This window comes from Pogoniulus pusillus, chromosome 14, assembly GCF_015220805.1.
Source record: "Pogoniulus pusillus isolate bPogPus1 chromosome 14, bPogPus1.pri, whole genome shotgun sequence".
In the NCBI taxonomy this organism is placed as follows: Eukaryota; Metazoa; Chordata; class Aves; order Piciformes; family Lybiidae; genus Pogoniulus; species Pogoniulus pusillus.
In genome coordinates this window covers 18,248,442-18,269,900 of record NC_087277.1, presented here as the reverse complement: position 1 = coordinate 18,269,900, position 21,459 = coordinate 18,248,442, and the positions used below count along the sequence as shown (strand labels likewise).

The 21,459-nt window shown below is 41.7% G+C and overlaps 1 protein-coding gene across 2 annotated transcripts in view; it reads left to right on the top strand.

Moving 5' to 3' along the window:
• Positions 1 to 21,459, top strand: part of TSNARE1 (t-SNARE domain containing 1) — a 477,462-nt gene that overhangs the window by 220,550 nt on the left and 235,453 nt on the right. For both annotated transcript variants that reach the window (XM_064154390.1, XM_064154391.1), the window contains 3 exons: positions 5,656 to 5,746; positions 9,256 to 9,330; positions 10,601 to 10,657. In XM_064154390.1, coding sequence (XP_064010460.1) covers positions 5,656 to 5,746; positions 9,256 to 9,330; positions 10,601 to 10,657 — 223 coding nt within the window. The remainder of the gene's footprint in view (positions 1 to 5,655; positions 5,747 to 9,255; positions 9,331 to 10,600; positions 10,658 to 21,459) is intronic.

Genomic DNA, 21,459 nt, shown 5'->3' with positions numbered 1-21,459 from the left:
CTGATACAGAGTTCTAAATGCAGCAACCCTGGGCCTTAGGTGGGTGTCATGCTTCTGAAATACCTGGGAAGAGGACTCTGATCCAAGCTTCTGCAGAAAGTTGCAGTCAATTACTGGAAGAAAGGGTGGTAACAACTGTATGTAAGTTTCATGTTGCTTAATGGATTTCTGGTGTTGTTACAGGCACCTCTGGCTGTGCCACTGAGAATTGCTGCAGGGATACTTCCCCATAACCTTTCTGTGACAGTTGTTAAGCCCTGGTGTACTCGTTTATGCAGAAATGAGAAAAGCAGGACAGAATTAGAAAACACAGGGAAAGCAATCAGAATAGTCACACTTTGATGCCATTTAACTTAGGGTGCTAAAAGCTTTATTGGGGCAACACAGGAAACACTGGCAAATATTAAGAACTTATGGAGGGCAGCTGAGGTCCTCAGGCAGTAAAGGGAGGGACCTGCTTGTGTTTTGCAGAAACATGGTGCACAAGATCATAGAATTATTTAGGTTGGATAAGACCTTTAAGATCATCAAGTCCAACCCTTAACCCAGCACTGCAAAGTCCACCACTAAGCCATCTCCCTCATGTGCTTTTTAAGCACCTCCAAGGACAATGACTCCATTACTTCACCAGGCTGCCTGTTTCAGGACTCACCAACCATTTTGAGGAAGATGTTTTTATTCCCCTAATATCCAGTCTAAACTTCCCCTGGTGCAACTTGAGGCTGTTTCCCTCTTGTCCCATTGCTTGTTAGCTGAGATAAGAAACTGACCACCAACTTTCTCCAGAGCCCTTTCAGGTAGTTATAGAGAGTGGTAAGGTCTCCCTGAGTCTTATTTTCTCGAGATGGAATCTGTAGAACCTAAGTTGCAATAATAGTTAAAAGAAATTAGCAGTTTGTCAGCACCTGAAGGAAAAAAAAGTTACTATCATGATCAGTAGGCACTAGGGTTCATCAAAATGAAATTATGGTTAACAAAGTTAATTTCTGTCTCTGATAAGAGGCTTTCTGGATAATGAGAGGGAAGTGTAATATAGCTCATTGCTAGCAAGGCATTTTCAAAGGATCCAAGGGGGTCTTTTATTAGGAAATAAAATGGAATTTCTAAAATTCAAACTTACTTTGGGACTAGTATGGATGGGAGAAGGAAAAATAACTTGAGAGGTGACTAATGGCAGAGACATTGTTAAGCTGCTTCCCATGGGGATCCTGTTTTGAGTGTTCTCTGAAAGTAATGACTTGACAGCTGGAATCTGTGGTAATACTGAACTTAATCTGTAGGTGATACACAGTTAAGAGCAGGTCATATATAGAATCATAGAATCAACCAGGTTGGAAGAGTCCTGGATGTAATTTAGTTGCAAAGGACAAACCTCTGTTTCTGATAGTGAGTGAGTAACTAGCTACTTGCAGAAACTGATCAAAATCTGTAGGAGAGCAAGAGTTCTCCTTTTTTAATGAGATCTGCTTCTTAATTCTTTATTAGATATTTTTTTTAAAAAGCAATGCAAACCCAGAAAAAAGCCTGATAGAGCATGAAAGTACCACAGAAAATTCTGATAAGGTTTGCATCCCCCTGGTGAAATTTGTGAGGACTACTCTCTGACTACAATTCACGTTTTAATACGGAACTGCTGAGCAGTGTAGCTGCTAACCTACAACCCTGTAGAGAAAGAGATGGCATGGCATCCATGCTAGGTGCGTTTGAAATACCTCCTCTTATTTTCTCATACAACCACAGACCACCCCCTAAGCTCCCTAGAGAAAAATAGCACCACATCTCCTAATACTTTAAAGTGACAGGCAAATTGGAAATCTATGATGCTTTTATTATAGAATAGTGGGTGGCTTCAGACTTGGAAGTAGCAGCCTGTTTTTCTCCTGGCTTTTACTCTCCTGGATGACTTACACCTATGCAAAGGGCCCTGCTGACAGATCAGAATTAGAGCTCTTACTTTGCTCTGATGTAAACTATTCCTCAACATATACAATCAAGTGCTGAAAAAAAAGAGGGGGAGGGAGGGAGAAAAAAAGAGTTGTGAGGTTGAGTTTGGAGCAAGATTTAGCTTTTCTTCCTCTGGTGACTGTAACAATACAGTAAAGATACTTTAAAGCTTATTAAAACAACCTTTCCTCCTTACTCATCTTTCCACTTTGCTTACAGCTGCAATAAATACTTAGAGATGAGAGATACTGTGTTCATCAGGCAGAAGCAGAGCCAGCAGCCCTAGAGGTTGGGATGGGGGGCTGTCTGTGTGCATTAGGTTAAAGCAGTCTAATGCAGTGTAAGTTTCCATCCTGTAGGTGAGTGTTTACTAGTGCAACTCTCAAACACATCATCCTGAATCATCTGTTTCTGGAGACATCCTTAGCTCTGCCATAAGATTATAGAATGATTTGGGCTGGAAGGGGCCTTTCAAAATCGTTTAGTTCCAACTTCTCTGCCATAGGCAGGTACACTTTCAGCTGGATTAGGCTGCTCAGAGCCCTGTCCAACCTGACTTTCAACATATCCAGGGATGGGACTTCTACCACCTTTCTGGGAAACCTGGGGCAGTGTTTCACCACTCTCAGTGCAGAAAAATGATTCCTTAGATTTATTTGAAATCATTATACTTTGTCCTGTCACAACAGGCTAAAAATATTGTCCCCATTTTTCTTAAAGGTTTATTTAAGTACTGCAAGGCTGAAAAACATCTCCCCAGAGCCTTCGCTACTTTCAGACTGACCAGTCCTACCTCTTGCAGCCTTTCTTTGTAGGAGAGATGTTCCATCCCTTCAAACAGTTTTGTGGCCCACCACTGGGCCTGTCAATCCCTGTCCTTTATTTTCTTTCTCTTCCCTCTGGAAAAGGAGAGAGTTCAATAAAGAGCATCTATCACTGATCTAGTGACCAGCAGAGCCCTAAACCTTGACACAACCATCACAAACTCTTAGGCAGCAGTGTGTCATCTCCTTGTCTTTTTTAGTGCATTCTCTTTGCAATGTTATCCATACAGAAATACACAATGAGAGACCTAAGAAATGTCCTTTTTAATGCAAATCTCTTATTTTCAGAGTAGCTCTGTAGCTAGAAAAGTCTTTTACAAGGTTTATATTTTGGGTATTTGGTATCTCCACAGACTGATTATTTAACTTATGTGGAGGACTTTTTCAGAAGGAAATTTTATTCATCAGAGACACCCCTTTAATTAACTTCCACACTTCCATGGGGAGAGGAATATAAAGCCAAGAATAATAAAAATAATAGTAATGACATATCTTGTTACCATTGCATATTAAAATAAAATGCTGCAGGGACTGGAGCTTTAAGGCTTCTTTTTTAATGAAGATCTTAATAGCATTTAATGTAAATTAAATATAATCACTGTCTGGTTTCTCAGCATATCTCTGAGGCTGAAGAATAAGAAGTTAATTGTGCTGACAACATAGTGGGAAGTGCCAAAGTCAAGCATAAGCATGCTGGCTAAAGTGCATTTTGGATTAAGAGATTGGAGGCAAAACTTTTGGTTTTCGTACTCCTGGTCCCAGTTACTTTGCAGAAGTTTCATTGCAAAGTTTGTGTGCAGCATGGCTTTGTTACATAAGGCGTCTAACATAGACTTTGCATTAGAATGGAAATGAAGACCAGTTTATTTAGCTTTAGAGATTGGGAAGGATCAGATGCTGAGCCTAGCAAGCCATTTTATTTTGGGGATGGGGAGCTGCTGGGGTGTAAAACCCTGACTCATTCTGTGGGTAGATAATGAGGCCTGCAAAATGACTGGACATCATCTCCAGCCTCTTGCATTGCATTAGGAGGAATTAGTTATGGAAGTCTCTGTTTTGAAACTGCTGTTTATGGAATTCATGCACTTGGTGGTAAGATTTACTTGATTAAAATATTTGGGATCGGGCTAGCTGTGTACTCCTAAAACTAGGTGATGAGACAGGATTCAGTTCCTAGGTCCCTCTCTTGCAATGTCAGTGCAGCATACGTGTCAGTGCTCGAATATGGCCTCTTCCATCTCAAATTAAGTGATGTAATTAGTCAGCTGGTGTAATGGGTCCTGGGATCATAAAGAAATGAAATGCATTTTGATGAATAAATACAGAAGTGGTATCTCAACTTAACTAAGGGGAATAGAGAAGAACTAGTTCTTGGATGGAGTGTTGTTTTGCTGTGAGGTTATTTCCCTTTCCTGTCTGGTGCCAAAGGAGTCCATGCCTTCTGCGTGCTCGTTCAACCTTTTACTAGGGTTTAATCCAAATTTACTGTTCTGCTGCTAAGAAGTGGTACACTAAGCTTTCACTTGTATACCTGGTAGGTGCAACACATAAAATTAAGTGTTCTTTTGTCTGTGACAGCTTTCCCACCTGAGCAGCCTGCATGTGGATCTTATGTGGAAAAAAGCTGCCAAATGTTGCTATGGGAATGAATTTTAACATTTCCCAGTGCTTATGTCCATCTTCCCTGATTGGATGGAAGCTGTGGTCAGGGAGCACTTGTTGAGTGGTCTCAGTTTGTAGCTGAGGTTGGGCTTGTGAATGAGTGAGGACTGGGCTTGTTCCTCAAAGGAGGTGCTGGAAGAGATGATGTGAGCCTTGAAAGAGCTGGTTTCCAGCTCCAGAGGAACGGGAAGGAGCTAAAGAGCCAGGAGAAGCCATGAGTCTTCAGGACAGAGGGGTCATAAATAGTCATCTTAACATTTTCTAATCAGACAACTTCCATTTACTCCACATCCTGCCCATTCTGAAGAAAAGAGCAGTGACAAATGAGCCTTTTCAATACAACCATGGCTCAAATATATCCTCTACTGGAGAAAAGAGAACTAGGCCTCTAGGCCTTGCTTGAGTCTTCCTAGAATTTTTAACTGGAAATGGAAATGGAAAACCACCAGTTTCTGACTAAAAAGATGTGAAATGCTCCCTGGGGAAGCTTAGAGGGTGAAAGTGCCCTATTGACCTTCTAGAGCTTGAGAACTACTGGGCTGGGTTAACAAATAGCTTCAGGCAGCATTTCTGTTTCTTCCCTCTGCTTTGTGTGCTCACTAACAGCAAAGTCAGCAACCAGAAATAATGATAGTGAAATGTGGGGTGAGAAGGAGAGGGACAATCATGACTGGAGAGGGACTAGTTTGGCTCCCTACCTGCCTGTTCAGTGCTCATAAAGCAGCACTGCACCTTCACATTCACAGTGCTTTCCTGGAGACACTAAGCCATTAGCACACAGATGGCCATGGTAAGCGAACTTGTCTTGCTCGTTTTCTGCCTTTTCCAATGTCTCTTCTGAGTACAAGCCATCGGGTATCTCCCCAGCCCTATCTCTTTTTCACTTTGTAACTCTTCTTTGGACAATTCTAGTTGCAATATTTACCATCTGTGGCGGCCTCATGACCTGTCCACCTGCTGCTTTCACCTCATCTTTCCCCTTTGACTCTGCAGGCTGCAGCCATTGTCTGCACAGGTGACAGGAAGAACATTTTGGGCAGCTTCTCGCTGGTATTTCCTACAGCCTCCTGGCTGCCATTGCTGGTCAAGACTCTGGACTTGCATAGTTGTACTGTGGCTCCACATGCTGTGTGTTGTCTCGATTGCTCTACAGCTTGATAAATTTCTGTGTCTCATTATGCAGTTAATTTCAATTGCAATCTCCATCATCTCTTCTCTTCTGTAGGCATGCAACCCAGCAGGAGACTAATAAAACCATCACGACGAGCACCAAAGCCATCAAGCAGCTGTCTGAGGTTGTCAGAGGCTCATCCAGGGTATGTGTCATTCAAGATGCTGTTAAAGGAGCGTGCTGGTCTTAGAGAGGGAGGAATAATGAATAAAGAAGCGGTAGTGGGTGCTTTGGTACTGTTAAACTCCATGTTTTTTACTTTCTTTGCTGTTACACGATAAGCATAGCTTCCATTTATAAACGACTGCAGAAAGCAGTTCTTCTCCCAAAACTGGATCACATGGAAATAGACATCAAGAACTTGACAATAAAGCTTTGAGTAGCTCACAACTATCTCAAGGTCTCGCTAACATGAGTTTGGCATTGGTTGTGCATTGAGTGCACTGGGTACAGGTGACTCTGGAAGTCTGTGGAAGTATCTGGAAAGGGCAAGGCAGTGGAATATATCTGGATAAGACTTTCATTCATTGGTCTATGTTTGGGTGAAAGCAGTAGTGGGGTTGGATAAGTAGAGGCTGTGGCTAGATCAAAGCAGGACTTTCAATTGCAATTTACCCCACAGCAACCCCATCTGTTGACACTTCTGTGGTCATTAGGTTCACCTCATACAAACATTATTGCCTTGGGGGTGTGGGTGATCCCCACCTCTTGGTCTCCAATGCAACAACAGGACAAACAAGGGTTTTAACCTTTCCACAAAGACCTTTATATCCCATAGGTTCCTGCTGACCTTGGCCTGTTGTACACATCATGGGGAAGGACTGAAGCATACTGTGGAGGTTAAATTCCAACTGGTGTGGGAGTTGAGGAGAAGTTTCATCCACATAACAAGTGACTCAGCTGCTGACATGAGAAAAAGGACAAGCCTTTTCTACTTGATTCTACCTGGCAGTTTTCTGTTATGTTCTTGCTTCCAGCATCCATACCGCTTCTGGGTCAGGAACTTACCTGAATTGGCGTTTTATCCTCAATCACTTCCTGCCATTTTCCACAGTCATATATTACTTGAACTCTGTTCTCACTCTCCTTCCATCTTGAAAAAAACTCTGCCCTAAACACACAGCTCATCTCTGTCCAAGTGGTTTTTACAGCCTAGATTTATGTCACTTGCCAACAGGCATATGAGATAAGGATTTAAGAGCTGAGCCAGTCAGGCCACCTTTGTAACCTATGGAAAACCATGTGCAATTCAACCCACATAAAAACATGAATGAGTGATGGTCTACTTCAGAGGGTGGGAAGGGAAGCCTGGAATGACTGTTCTCCACACATAGACATCAACCTTAGCAGACATCAACCTTAATATTTCAGTCTTTTTTAACATGTTGCTTTGATTAGTGGTGAGCCACAGGGACTACATTTTTCCTTACATACTCTGAGAATAATCATATCAGAGCTGGAGGAAACAGAAGATACTTTCTTGGATATATGTGGATCTTGCAGTTTTTTTTGGTGCTGATCCCCTGACACTGTTTTGTGACATAAATTGGGTCCAAAGGGGAATCAGGCAAGGTCACATTGAACCAATTATAATGCCACACAAGAATGCCATTATTTTCCCCTAAAGCCCATGTAGTGTCCACTGAGGACTCTCAAGAGAACAGCTTTTACTGTCATGGGGGAAAAAAATAAATGCAAAGTTAAAGGGAGAATATTTAAGAACTGAAGGAATTAGACAACCCAACAATTACAGTAGTAAGAGGAATAAATTTGCCACTCTCTACAGATATCACATTATACTGCTTCCTGCTCCTTGGTCAATTAGTTGAACAGATTTTATGTTTTTAGCTCTTCTAACAGTATGCAATTTAACTAATGAAACCTACACATTTTGATATGAAACCTGTAGCCCTCATCCCTTAGATAGAATCAATATTTCTAGTGGGCACTGGCTGCTGATTGGCCAGTCCCTCTTGGAGATCTGTGTAGCATCACACACTTTCCCCTGATAAAATTTCTCACAGTGTGAGAAACCTTCCATTAATTTAGGACTTTATAGTCAGCCTTTTCTGATCCATCATTCTTGTGTATTGTTTTGATTGCACACATAGAAAACAAATAATTATTTTTCCTTCCTTTCTTTCCACCGCTGCCAGCAAGGTGCATTGTGGGTGTTTCTCTGATGTCCCCTGAAGCTCCAAGTGCTGCTGGAGCTATTGGAGTCAGGATGCCCAACTGAGCAAATAAATAGCATTTCAAGAGCAAAAAATACTGATATAAATGAAGCAATGTGACACAAAGCAGGAGACTGATGTAAAATAGCACGTGACTATGTTAGGGCTTCCTTTCAAACTAACCTCAAAGGACTTAAATAGAGAAGCCTGTCAGGAATCCAGAGTTTTGTAGGATGAGTGCTGGACCATTACATCAGCTCTCTAGGGTGGTAATCTTTACTTCTTTTGCATGTGTAACAAACATAAGGTTTATAGACCTTTATCTCTGGAGTGGGAATAATGATGCTTGCTGTGTTCTAAAAATGGGCAGAGAACTGCAAGACTGGGATATTCTGTGTATGAAAAAAAATACCATTAAAAATTAAAGACCTTTATCCCATCCTTTATAAAAATTACGTTTGTATCCTTAGGCAGTTGTCTGAAGCAGCTGAAATTGATGTTAAAGGGAATATTTCTGTTCAGTAGCTTTAGGGTAGATTGTGGTTTGTTTGCTACTTGTTTTTTTAAGGTGATATCCTACTTGTTCTGGTTCATTCCCCTCTGTGAAACCTGGAAACATAAGCTCCTACACACCAGATATCCAGAAGGTAGAAGTGTCTAGGAGAATTTGCATTACATGATGCTGTTTGAGTTTGGTGACTCCATCCTAGAGCATCGATTTTGCAGCAGGTTGGATAGTTACATCAGGCTAGGCTGGAGTTGTCTTTCTGAGAACACTGTTGTTTAAAACAGAGATTGATATCTAGCTAAAGCAAGCTCCAGACAGAAAGACAGTGACGTTTGGGAGCATGTTTTGAAAAAGATGGAGATAAGTTGCTTTCTGACAGTCAGGCCCTGAGCCAGGCAGAAGGAAGTGTGTTGTAGCTGATGGACCTCCCAAGTTCACTGAATCACCCATTGCTTTCAAATAAGATGATGAACTCCATCATGAGGTGTCATCCAAATAAAGGACTCTTTGTAGGAGGATCTGGTTTATCATCCTGATCAGATAATCCAAGGCTGGATTTTATTGAACAGAAGCAGGATACCATGCTGCAACCATTCTGTTTTTTGGATGGCAGTAAGGTATTCATTTGCCTGCATTTTGCAGTCCTTAAGAAGCGTTATTGGAGTGAGAGCCTCTTCATGCGATAAGCAGGATAGCAAAAATGTCCCACTACATATCCCTGCCACAGAAGGTGTCCAGCAACAGGACCCGTGATGACATTTTTTTAATTGCTTTGATCAAACCATCCTAAAATAGACCTTATAGCATCTTGACAGCCCCAGTTGAATTGAATTTTTAGGATGCTGTTTGTGCCCACTTTGTTTTCCTGGCATCCCCAACCCCCCAGGACTGTTTCTACCAGTCATAAACAGAGTCTACTACTAGATTAATCTCCAGATATCTGGTAACCAGGTCCTTGTTTTTCCAAAACAGCAAGAGCGACTTCAGCTGGACAGGCTGAAGAACCAGCTGTCTGATGCCATCCAGAGATACGGAGCTGTGCAAAAGGTAAGGGTCTTTCTTGCTTCCGCTTCTCTGTATGTGAGTCCAGGACAGTGGTAAGCCAGCAAGCATGGCTCTCAGGAGCATGGACCATCTCCACAGAGCTACTCACATGTCGTTTCTTCCCTCTTTTCTTACTCGTATCAGTCAAGCAGTGCATTTTCACTTTGAACTCTGCAGATACATGTGTGATATGGTTTTACCAGGAGATTGCTGAGCACATCTTGTGGGTTGCACCTGTCAGCAAGATCAAGCTGTTTAATAAAACAAACAAAGCCTGAACTCCAGCTCACTTCTTGCTCTCCCACTTTACCCTGGGGTGACTCCGCTGATGAGCAAATTTGCTTTGCTTTTAAACACTGAAGTAATGATTTAGGTTTACCATCCTCAAACTGCTTCTCTCTCCCTTGCCATAACAAGTTTGCACCTACATCTGGACTAATCTAAATGCAGCCTGGGAAAAAAAAAAAAAAACCTCTGGTTGCTTTCTACTCACCATTTTAGTGAGTTTGATCCATGCCTGCAACACAGGGGAAGGCTGTATATTGTAATTATATAGGTGTAATGAAATTTGGCTAGCGACATGCCCTTAATAATGTTTTTTTCATTAGAAATACTCTCTGGTGATTGATTTCACAACACTTGCTGCCGATGGCCTGAAAATAAATAAATAAATAAATACATAAAAGCACATAAAATTGCCCTTCCACAGCAGGTGCATTATGTAATAGCATTACATTAGCTCTACCACTGCCCCGTGCTTTTAATCATTTCGCTGTCCTGCTCAAAAACATAAGTGTGTGGTCCTGAAGTGCGTTGGCTTTAACCTGTACATGAGAAGCTGGAAGGATTTAGGTAAAGGTAAAAAGAGTTGAAATAAAAAAATCCTGAACTGTGCATGTAGGTTTTAGGAGGGGGTTAATTTACAAACTGTCACCATTTCTGAAGTGCCAAAATTAGCCACTGCAGTTTGTGAATGCCCAGTTACATCAGGAAACCAATCTGAGTGGTAAATTGCTACTTATCTGCATCCTAGCTGTCGATTCTTAAATGCATATTTCAGTTTTGGTAACCTTGTCATTCTGGAAGCTTTGAAGACTTTTAAATCCTGCAAGGCCAAACTTTTCAATATGGTTATACTCCCTTTTTTCTCAATAATAAGAGTTTTCCTCTATGCCCTCTTCTTTCAAAAGAAATAAACTCATTTGATTCCTTCCCTAAGTGTTTGGACTATTTTCTGAGCCTTTTGCCTTTTTTTTTCTTTTCATTTTCACAGAAAATAGCAGAGAAATCCAAAGCTTTGCTTCCTACTGGGCAGAGAAGTACCAAACAGGTAAGTTCACATCTCTCAGTGTGTTGCTAATAAAAGGTCTGTTTTCTGGCTCCAGTGATGATGCTGAAGAACATGGTGCTTCCCCACTACCTGTACTGAAGCCAATAAGGTGTTTTTTAAGTAGAGATATATTGGATCTTTGGAGGTGGACCTAGGAAATAAGACATAGATGAAGCCTGGTTAATCATTCTCTCTCTCACAGGGCTGTTTTTCCATTATTGATGGGAATTTTGTCTACTCTCAGATATATCAAAGAGCAATCCTGTATTCTCCTCCCTGAGAGCTGGGCTCATAGTCTGGTGAAATCACACTGCAAGAGTCATTAAGGGAGTGCAAAAGGGAGTTCTGGAAAGCAGCTTTTCATTTCTGAGAACTGCTGTTTGTGTGTGCAGCAGAGATGATAATATATTTGGGTTTATTTTTTTCTGGTTTCTGCTTATTTTTGGGGCAGACATGCCTCCAATCCAACCTTCTCCTCCTCCAATCCAACCTTCTCCTCGTGCACAGACACACCTTGCTGCCAAACAGCTGTTCCTCCTTCCAGAGAATCCACTGTAAGAGGAGTATTTCAGGTGTTCCTCAGCAGTGATGCAGAGTTTGGGACAGCATGACCAGTGGTAGGAAAGGCTGGAGAGTTCCGTTAGGCCTATTGTCTTGGGCTAAGTCCCTGTCACAGCATAACAGCAGGGTATAAGAAAACACAGTAATGGTCTAGTAGCACAGAGCAGATTACCCAGAGTATTGAAAAAACAGATGATAGCCTGCAGAAAATTTGCAAACTAGCCAGTAATCCCTCTGAGCACAGGACATGAATTCTTCTTTTTAATGCTTCTTAATTAGTATGCTTCTAACATCGTCTGCTTCCCATAGAAAGAAAAATATGTTATTGTGCCCGTGATTGAATAACTTAAAGCCAGGAGCAGACTGGGCTGACAAGCTGAGGGATCCTCAGGATCCATCCCTGGCAGTGCCTGGCAGGGACAGCCTAGTTTCTGCATCCTTATGGGATCTGTAGCATGTCTTTGGACCACTTCCATTTCTTCTGGCTCCTCACTGGCCGCACTTAGCCATCTATCTTCTCAACTAATGAGGAGGACAGTGTACTTTCTCACCATGTAGACATTGTGGGTGGTTCCCCACAGGGAGTGGGAGAAGGGGAAGCACATCTCTTTTTTAGCTGACAAATGAGTTTCCAGCATCAAAAATCTCAACACTTTTTTTTTTTTTTTTTAAGAGGAAACTTTCCTGGCAATTTTTAGAAATTAAAATTACAGTAATTGTCATAGTGTAATGGCAACCCCCTTCATTTCCTGCTGCTCACAGGGAGAGGGAAGGATAATTACTGCTCTAGAACATGGCAGTTGCCAAAAGACATGCCTTTGTTGCTTATTCTGTAAGTCTACTTGACCCATCTCTCAAAGGTCACTAAATTATGTTTCTTAGGAGCACAGAACTGGGTAATAAACCCCCATTTGCATATGCAAGCGTTTTCCTCCTGACTGCATCAATTTATTCACACTTTAAATGGACTTCCTCCTCACAGGAAGCATCATTTCTCTCTTTCTTCCTGTGTTTATGAAGTTGTTCTTTTTATATGATTAGAGTAAAATTCTTATTTCGGGGTAGCAAGATCCTATCCTTGTCTTTATGGGAGAATATTTTTTTGGCAGTAATATCTGCATAAACCTCATATATGTATGTGTGCAATAATGGCTCCAGTTGTTTTGAGTTTGTTTTTTGCAGGGTCCTTGTCATGGTAGGTGCTGTATAAGCATAGCTATTAGATTGTGCCACCCTGAGGTTCTCTAAGCAAACACCAACAGGCTATTTTGAAGGCTAATTAACCATGAGATTTTAATGCAGTAGATGCTCTTCATGCTGGAATTCCAAAGCTTACTTTGAAACTGGCTTCCACATTTTGGGGAAGGTTTGTATTCCTCTGAAATGCAGACTTGAGTTTCACATAACCAAAATACAGCTTTTGCCCCAACAAATGGAGCTTTTTATTTACACATTTATCTTGCTGACTCTTAACATCTTATCTTAGAACTCATCCCAGTTCCTGATGTTCCAGTCAGGCTGATACATCTTTGGAAATCAAGCCTTTAGTTTTGGTGATAATGTATCTCAGATGCGTGGTAGCAGTTGCTGTGTCTTTTCAAGGTTATTTGGTATGCAGCTACTTCTGCAAAAAGTGCTATTTCAATAATGTCAACTTTGTTTTAAATGACTGTGCATCCATTAAAAGCCATATTCTAATCAACCCACTCCCCTGTTCCTAGGGCCATCAATATGGAGCATTTAAATCACATTGCTGTTTTCCCCTGACTTTATTTAAGTGTGGGCTTTTGTTTGTTTTGTGGAGTGGTTTTAAGGTGATCATTAAGGCAATTTTCCCAAGAAAAATCCTTTTATTCTTTTGCTGCCTGTTTAGGGGTAGGGAAATAGATTCTAATACAAAGATTTAAGAAGTGAATGGAAATAGATTCATACTTGATTTTCTTTCTCTGCTCCCTACATTGCCAAGAGAGGTGGAATTTATTCTGAATGGCACAAAATACTGCCCTTGCATAGCTTCTGGTGGGTCTGGAAAGGGAAGATCTTTTCTACTCAGTGTGCCCACGGTCTTGCAAAAAAACTCCAACAAGACAGTGGTCTTTAAAACCACAGTTCTTCACTGACTGACCATTAAACTTCCTCTCTGGTGTGTCAAGGATGCAGCACTTTAGCTGTAAGAGTGCAAATGAAGAATTGCTGATTGCTGTAAAGCAGCTCCATGTTGAAAAACCTGGGAGACCTGGTGGACAGCAAGTTGATCATGAGCCAGCAGTGTCTTCTTGTAGCCAGAAAGGCCAATGTTGGGGTGCATAAGGCAGAGTGTGGCCAGCAGGTCAAGGAAGGTTCTTCTCCCCCTCTAATCTGGTGGGACCACATCTGGAGTCCTGTGTCTAGTTCTGAGCGGGGAACTAGTGGAGAGAGTCCAATGGAGGGCTGCAAAGATGAAGCATTTCTCTGAGGTGCAAACGCTGAAGCACCTAGGGCTGCTTAGCCTGGAGAAGAGTGAGAGGGGATCTTTTCAATATCTAAAAGGTGGGTGTCCAGTGATAGTACATGGACACAAACTAGAACACTAAAGTTCCACCTGAACATGAGAGAAAACTTTGTTCATTTGAGGGTTGCTGCCCAGAGAAGCTTTGGATTCTCCTCTGCAAACTTTCAAAACCTATCTGGACGTGATCCTGGGCAACATCCTCTTGGTGATCCTGCCTGAGCCAGGGGGCGGTCAACTAGATGATCTCCAGAGGTCCCTTCCAACTCCCACCATCCTGTGGTTCTGTGAGTCGTCAGTCTTTAGGGGCAATAAACCCTGCACTACAACCCTTGTGAGAATGTCCATATTCCTCTTGCTGCCTGTGGCTGCGCTCTGGCTTTACGAGGCAGTAGGAATGCTGAGGACTTCAAGTTGCATGCAAAAACATGTTAAAAAAGCCCTAAATCCTGCTGTATCTTTACAGGAGGTGTTTTCATGAGACTAGAGATATCAGCTGCCAGTGACAAATTCTACAAAAGGAGAAAAACAAGAAAAGAGCAAATCTATTTAAAGATCAAATTGGTATAACCAGGCTTAGGGGGAGTTTTGCCATTTCCTAAGTTGTCCAAACAACTTCAACATCATGGATTTTCCTTAGCAATCCCCTATCAATCACTTGCCATGGGATAAGCTTGCTTTGTTTTCCCGTGTCTGCTGATGTGGGTAGAAACTGCAGCTTGCCTCTGTCAGCACCGCAGCAAAGGGTTTTGTAGTCATTAGCTGTGTTTTCTGGCTGGCTGGCTTTTTTGTTTCTTTCTTTCTTTTTTTTTTTTTTGTGGGTGTTGGGTCTTTTGGTGTGTTGTTTTTTTTTTCCTTCCCTTTGTTTGAATGAGAAAGGACAGAGGTTTTTATGTGGGCAGAGGATGAAGGCAGGGGAAGGGTTTCTTTTGTATGAAGCCTCCTCCACAGCATCTTGCTGGCTTCACAAGCCGTGCTGATGCTGCTCTCCTCTAGCCTAGCTCTGAGTCACTGCCGGAGCCGTCTCACAATCCAAAGGGTTGTTTGGGTTGTTTTGTCTGGAATGAGCCAGCCTCACCGCCCAGCTCTACAAGTATTACTTTGATGCTTCCAAATCCTAGGACCACTTTTCTTCACCCCATGCTGTTCAGGAGCCTACTGTGCCTGGAAAGTGGTGATGTTGGGGCTACTTGGAGGCATTTGAGGTCACGGGATGAAATGTAGGTGTGAACATGCCTTGTTAATAGGAGAGAGCATTTTCATGGAGAGCAAATCGATATTGTGCCCAGAGCCCTGGGCAGATGACATAACTCAACTGGTACCCATGTTATTATTCTTCCACAGCCAGCAACAGCTCTGCAAATATTTTTACACCTTTGCTTGTGGTAGCTGCCCGGGTAGTTGTGATGCTCCTTTCTCCTCCCAGCTCTTAAATTTAAAGGATGTTGTAAATATTCATGCCAGATCAGGGTCACTGATGGAGGGTGTCTCTGTGAAGATGGGAAAAGCCTGTCTTGTCTGTTGCATCAGATCTGGCTGTGGTTTCAAGGAGTGCTGACTCCTGTTTCCTCATGAATGCTGCTTTTTCTGCAGTGACTGTGGGCAGCACATGGCTTCATGGTTCTGAGCCACACTGCTGATTGTAGACTTGTTCACCTATAGATATATCTGTATGCCTGTAGATATCTACTTCCATATAAATCCAATTATATATCTAATTCTATGCCTAATTATAAATGTAAATCTAATTGTGAATCAAAATCTAAATTTGATATTAACACAAAAATATTAGTTCATAATAGCAGGTCAAGGGAGGTGATTCTTCTCCTCTAGTCCACTCTAATGAGACTTCTCCCTGGAGCACTGTGCCCAGCTAAAGAGTCCTTGGCACAAAAACATCATGAACATGTGGGAGCAAGTCCACTGGAGGCCACAAAAAAATGCTCAGAGTGATCTTTTCTGTGAGGAAAAGCTGAGAGAGTTGAGGCTGATCAGCTTGGAAAAGAGAAGGTTCCAGGGTGACTGTACTATGGCCCTCCAGTGCTAAAAGGAGGCCTGTAAGAAAGCTGGGCACAGACTTTTTAGCAGGACCTCTTGTGACAGGATAAGGGACGATGCTTTTAAACTAAAAGAGGGGAGATTTAAGTTAGACAGAAGGAAGAAATTTCTTACAATGAGGGTAGTAAAACACTGGCCCAAATTTCCCAGAGACAAGGGAGGTGACCCATCCCTGGAAACATTCCAGGTCAGGTTGGATGGGGCACTAAACAATCTGATCTAGTTGAAGATGGCCCTGCTCACTACAGGGGGGTTCAGCTAGATGACTTTTAAAAGTCCCCTCCCACCCAAACCATTCTATGATTCTATGAAATACAAATCGCAATACAGTGTCATGTGTGGCCAGCTGAATGGAGACTCACCATGGCTGGAGATCTTTGTCCCTGTGTGTAGCTTTTCTGAGCAGCAAGGGCAGCTTTGGCAGCATTGTCAGATCTGTGCTGACACCAGTGTAAGAGGAGAACAAGCACAGGCCAAGATCCCGGAGATGGTGAAAGGTACACTGGATCTGTAGGACAGAAGTGGCTGCAAGGGCAGTAATGTCTGCATCAGTCTGAAAGCTTGGATTTTGCTCACTTTCTGGGCTTTTCTCACCTACAGCTTCCTATTTTCTATCCTTTTCACAATCCTGATGGTTCTGGAAGTGTTTTCTGCTGGCGCGATGGGGATGATGTATGGCCCCATCCACCTTCCCTCCTTCAACCGCACCTTGCAGAAGTTGCACGGCAAGAGTCTAAATTGACTTTTTGCCCTGTCGAAGGTCAGACAGTAACTGGATATGAATATGAAACCTCAGTGAGTGTGTCACCTTGCTCCAAAGCAGATGCAGTGTTATTTAATACATTTAAACTCTGCTGTGGAGACAGATTATTGAAAGGGAAGAAATGGTATTCTTCCCAACCCACTTTGATGGCTGCATTTACCACATGGTGAAATGTGAACAGCAATGGCATTTTCCCATGGGAAAAAAAAACATATTTGGAAATAGGTTAACCCATGCTTCACTAGAGTGAAGACAAAAGTAACATTCAGTCACCTTTCTAGGGCTTCATCAAAGCCTTTATTTCCAGAGTCTCAACAGCCAGTGTTATATCCACATGTAATTCAAAGATATTTAACCCCTTTCTCTCCTATGTAGAGGGCAGTGCTGTCACCATTCCAGTATCTTAGAATCGGGATGGTTTGAGTTGCAAGGACCTTTAAAAGTCATTTAGTCCAACTCACTTGCAGTGTGCAGGGACATCTTCAACTAGATCAGGTTGCTCAGAGCCCCACAAAGACTAACCTTGAAAGTTTCCAGGGACGGGATGGGATAAATCTTACACAAATGCAGTGTTTCCCATGATGAAAGAAAAGTTAAGTTATTACACTGTTTAAAAAACGTGTTCAGTTCCATGTGATGAGTCAAAGCCTTCTGAAAGCAAACATCTGCACCAAGTGAAGGGATGCTGACCTTCTGCCCTTGTGTGCACAACTTTACACAGCAAAACTCCCACCACAGACAAGCCATGGAGAAACCTGTACAAGCTGTACTTCTGCATGGGGAAAATGACTGGGAATAGAACAAAAAAAGGCTTAGTTCTATGAACCCAGTTTGCTATGGGGCAAAGCTGAACAGCCTGCTTCCCATTTGTGAGTTATGATTTGCACACTTCTCTTGGATAAAATGAGAAGCTGAAAGTATTTTATTTGCTACCTTCACTCATCCTGTGAACTCCCAAATGAAATAGAACTATCGAGTTGGTTCCTAGAACTCTGTATTACACTTGATGTAACTGAATCTCTTGATCTGCAGTTCCTTACTTTGAGAATTTTCCCTTTCTTCTTTCCCTTCCTCCTTTCCTCATCTTCCCCCTTTCTGCTTCTTCTCTCCCCTTACTCCTTTTTTATTCACCTTCCTGTTCTTTTCCCCTCTTCTTTCCCACTCTTCTTTTTCGCTCTTGTTTTCCCCTCATCTTCCTCCTTCTTCTTTCCCCTTCTTTCCTTATGGGGGTACATTTTTCTGTAGTGATTAGCAGTTGCACATTGAGAAGCTCAGATAACTGCTTTAAAAAACAAAAATGAATAATCAAAGCATCTGCTTGAAACACAACTGATCTCTGGTGAGTGTGGAAGGTGTTTTCTCCCTATTCGAGCCCAACAGCTTGTATTTGCTTTGGTGATTGAAGGGAAGGGACTGGAAATGTGACTTTTGTGAGCAGCAGAACATAGTGACCTCTTCTGGAAGCTGTGGTCTGGGAAGTTTGATGGCCTTATTGTGTGGGCTACTTCATTGACCCTTATATTCCTGCATGATTAAAAGCACTACTAAAGAGCTTGATGTAGAGGGAAAGAAAAAAAAAAAAGGCAACACAAAACCAAATCTTTTCCAGCAGTTGCTGAGGAAAGGGTGAGGGAAGCTGTGGATGCTGCACACTTTGGAGTGCCATCTGCTGGCTTAGGACTCAGTCAGATACAGGAGCCTTGTTTTATAGCACTCAGATGAGAACAGTGATGGAGAAGGCTTGATGAACCATCAGTGTTAATAACATTGAGATGAGGATAAAATCTAACCAGATATGGAGTGCAACAAGGTGTTTTATGCTTCTGTTGAAGGCAGAATCCCTGCACTGGAGAAAAGCTACATGTTATCTGTACCAGGTAGAATATACATATGAAATAGAGTTGAAATAAGTCTAATATTAATGCGTTCTGTGTGTAGATGTGTAGCTTTTTAGGTTCCTAGGAAGCAGAATTTTTAGTATTGATTACATCTACTGGGAAGAATCAGGAAAGTTTGCCAGTTTTAGTCCTCTTTCCCAATTAGTCTGGCAGTCTGTGATGGACTCCACAGGGCTATGCAGATTCTCCCTCTCCTCAGTCTACGTCATTTGGACACCTTAAAGGTGAGGGTAGGTTTTACATAGAATCATAGAGCAGTTTGTGATGGAAGGGGCTTTTCAAGGCCATTTATTCCAATATCCTGCATTCAGCAGGGACATCGTCAACTAGAGCAGATTGCTCAGAGCTCCAAACAACCTGACCTGGAATGTTTCTAGGGGTGGAGCATCTACCACCTCTCTGGGCAGACTGCTCTGAGTATTTCGCCACTTTCACTGTAAAAAAAAGTCTTACTTAGGTCTAGTCTAAATCTGTCCTCTTTTAGTTTAAAAACATCACTCTTTTTCCTGTCAAAGCAAGCCCTGCTAAAACGTCTAGGTCCCTCTTTTCTCTTTAAGCACTGTAAGGTTGCAATAAGGTCTTCCCTAGTCCTTCTCTCCAGTTTGCACAACTCAAACTTTCTCAGCCTGTCCTCACAGCAGTTTTGTAGTTCTCCTCTGGTCCAGGTCCATGTCTTTCTTGTGATACATCTTGTTTAGTACCTAGAAAAGTCTGACAGAGCCATGAGTGCATATCTAACATATGGGAGAGGAAGGCATGATGACATGTCACTGGTCATAGATAGCTAATGCGCTACCTAAGAGTTTAAAAGGTTAAAAATTATTTAAAGTAACAACAAACCTGTCTCTGTGTGTGTGTGAGTACAGGTGATGGCAATATCCAGTGGTATTCACTTATTAGACACCTGCCTGCCTGCCTGGTCAGAGCTGCATGAGAGAGGGTTTAGTGGCAAATAAAGGGGGAAAAAAAGTCTTATCTTTACAGAGAAACACACTTTTTGTTTTAAAATGCTGAGTTTGAGATGTACTTTTTTGTTTGTTTGTTTGATTTTATATTTTTTTTCCTTCATGCCCCTTATTTTACAAAGGTGCATCCTTTGCATGTGGGATGTCATTTGTGTTTATGTCCTACACCAACCCTGCTAATTTTGAGTTTAGTGATATCCAAAACAATAAAAACTTATAATACTGGATTTTTTTGCTTCCAAGCCTCTAGGTATTGTGCCCATGTAGAGACTTAAGTTCACATGAAATCCCTTTAATCATCCTTTTGCCTTCTTGATTCTCCTCTTTTGCCCTCCTAAATCTCACTACCCTCCTGTCCTCTTGAATCACAGCTCACCTGTGGTGTTTCTTTCCCTTCCCAGCTGTAAGAGGCTAGAAAACATTACAGAATATGAATTGCCAAGGGAGGAAAAAAAAGGACAATGTTAAAGAAATGTAGTATTGAGGTTTGTGGGGTTTTGTTTGTTTATTTTTGTTTTGGTTTGTTTGGGTTGGGTTATTTCAGAAATGCTTTATTAGGTTCCTTTGCTTACAAACAGGTCATTGAATGTCATATTTGGTATGAAATAGAAATTAGTTGAATTTTAGGTATCCCTGCAGATCTCAAACACTTTGCAAATGAAGCTATTTCAACTCTACCAGGGGAAAAATCCATACTAATTTTACAGAAAAGGCAGAGGTGGATGAAGATTGTGAGTTGTGCAGCAAGTCATACCAAGCTCAGCAGATTTACCTTTGGCACTGTGTTGTTGCAAAAGTGTTTGGTTCTGGAGTAACTCATGTCACAAGTTATCTGCTTCATTACATTTTGGTTGGGTTTTTTTGTTTGTTTTGATTTTCATCATGCTCAGAAGGAAACAGATTGATAGATCTAGAGGTATGCACAAAGAGGAGTAGGGTGAGTAGCTGTCAAATGTGAAGATGTTTGATATGCAAGGGGTCTCCTGCATTTGAGTAGACCTGACAAGTTAAGTCAGATGCTTTTGGGTAGGCTTTAGTGAGTTTGAAATCTTCTACCTATGAGAGTAGAGGAACCAGGCCATGATATCTTGATGGTGTGGGGATTTGAGCAATGCATCCTGTTGTGTTCGGTAGGATTATGTTGTTGTCAGCCTTCCATACAGAGTAGGAAAAGTGGAATGGAGAATGAAAGTATTTAATTGAGATTCACCTTATATGACTTCATCAAAGCCATGTAGCCATTTTAGACAGTGACAGGCAGGTGTTTTAGAAAAGGAGTGATGTGCCTCATTGCTCTGTTAATTTCCCTGAGTTTCTCCTGTAGAGCCAAAGAGCGAGTGAAGTATTCCATGTTTATCAAACATCGTTATGCTTAACATCTCTGAGCTTTCCTTTTGATATCCTCAGTTAATTTCCAACATCACTGCAGGAAACAAATCAATCTCCTTGTTTCCTCGCATACATATTTTGTGATAAGGTTACTGATAAGCTCAAAATCAGCTTTCATGGTTTCTAAGTGCAAAATTATGCATGGACTTCTTTACCTAGCATGGCAACTGGTTGCTCTGGGCAGGCTGCTCCAGTAAGTAGGATAAAGATGACTGGCTTCATTTCAGGACAAGTGATGTGAGAAGACCGCTTGTGTGCAAAATCTTTCCTGTCAGGAAAGTTCCTTGTGCTATGATTCATTTATGCCAAATGTGGGGGAATTAAATTCTGTGTGAAATGCATGAAGGAAACCCCATAGGAGAAGAAATGATTTGGCAGCTGATCCATGGAGCTCTTTCAGTCACCTCTAAAGAAAATGCTGTGATGCTAGTGTCAGTTTCTTTCCACATCTGGGCCTGACTCATCTGCTACAGTAAAAGAAGAAAGAAACCCAAAGAAATAATTAAACTTCATTATTGCATGTATATGAAATAGCATTATTCAAGTATCTACCTCACATTTATTTATAACCCTTCATCCTGACAGAGCCTGACATGTTGCACAAACACCACTGAATGATTATGTATTCTTTGCCCTAAAAATCGGAGGATGATGCTCTGCATTTTATTCATCACTTGTTC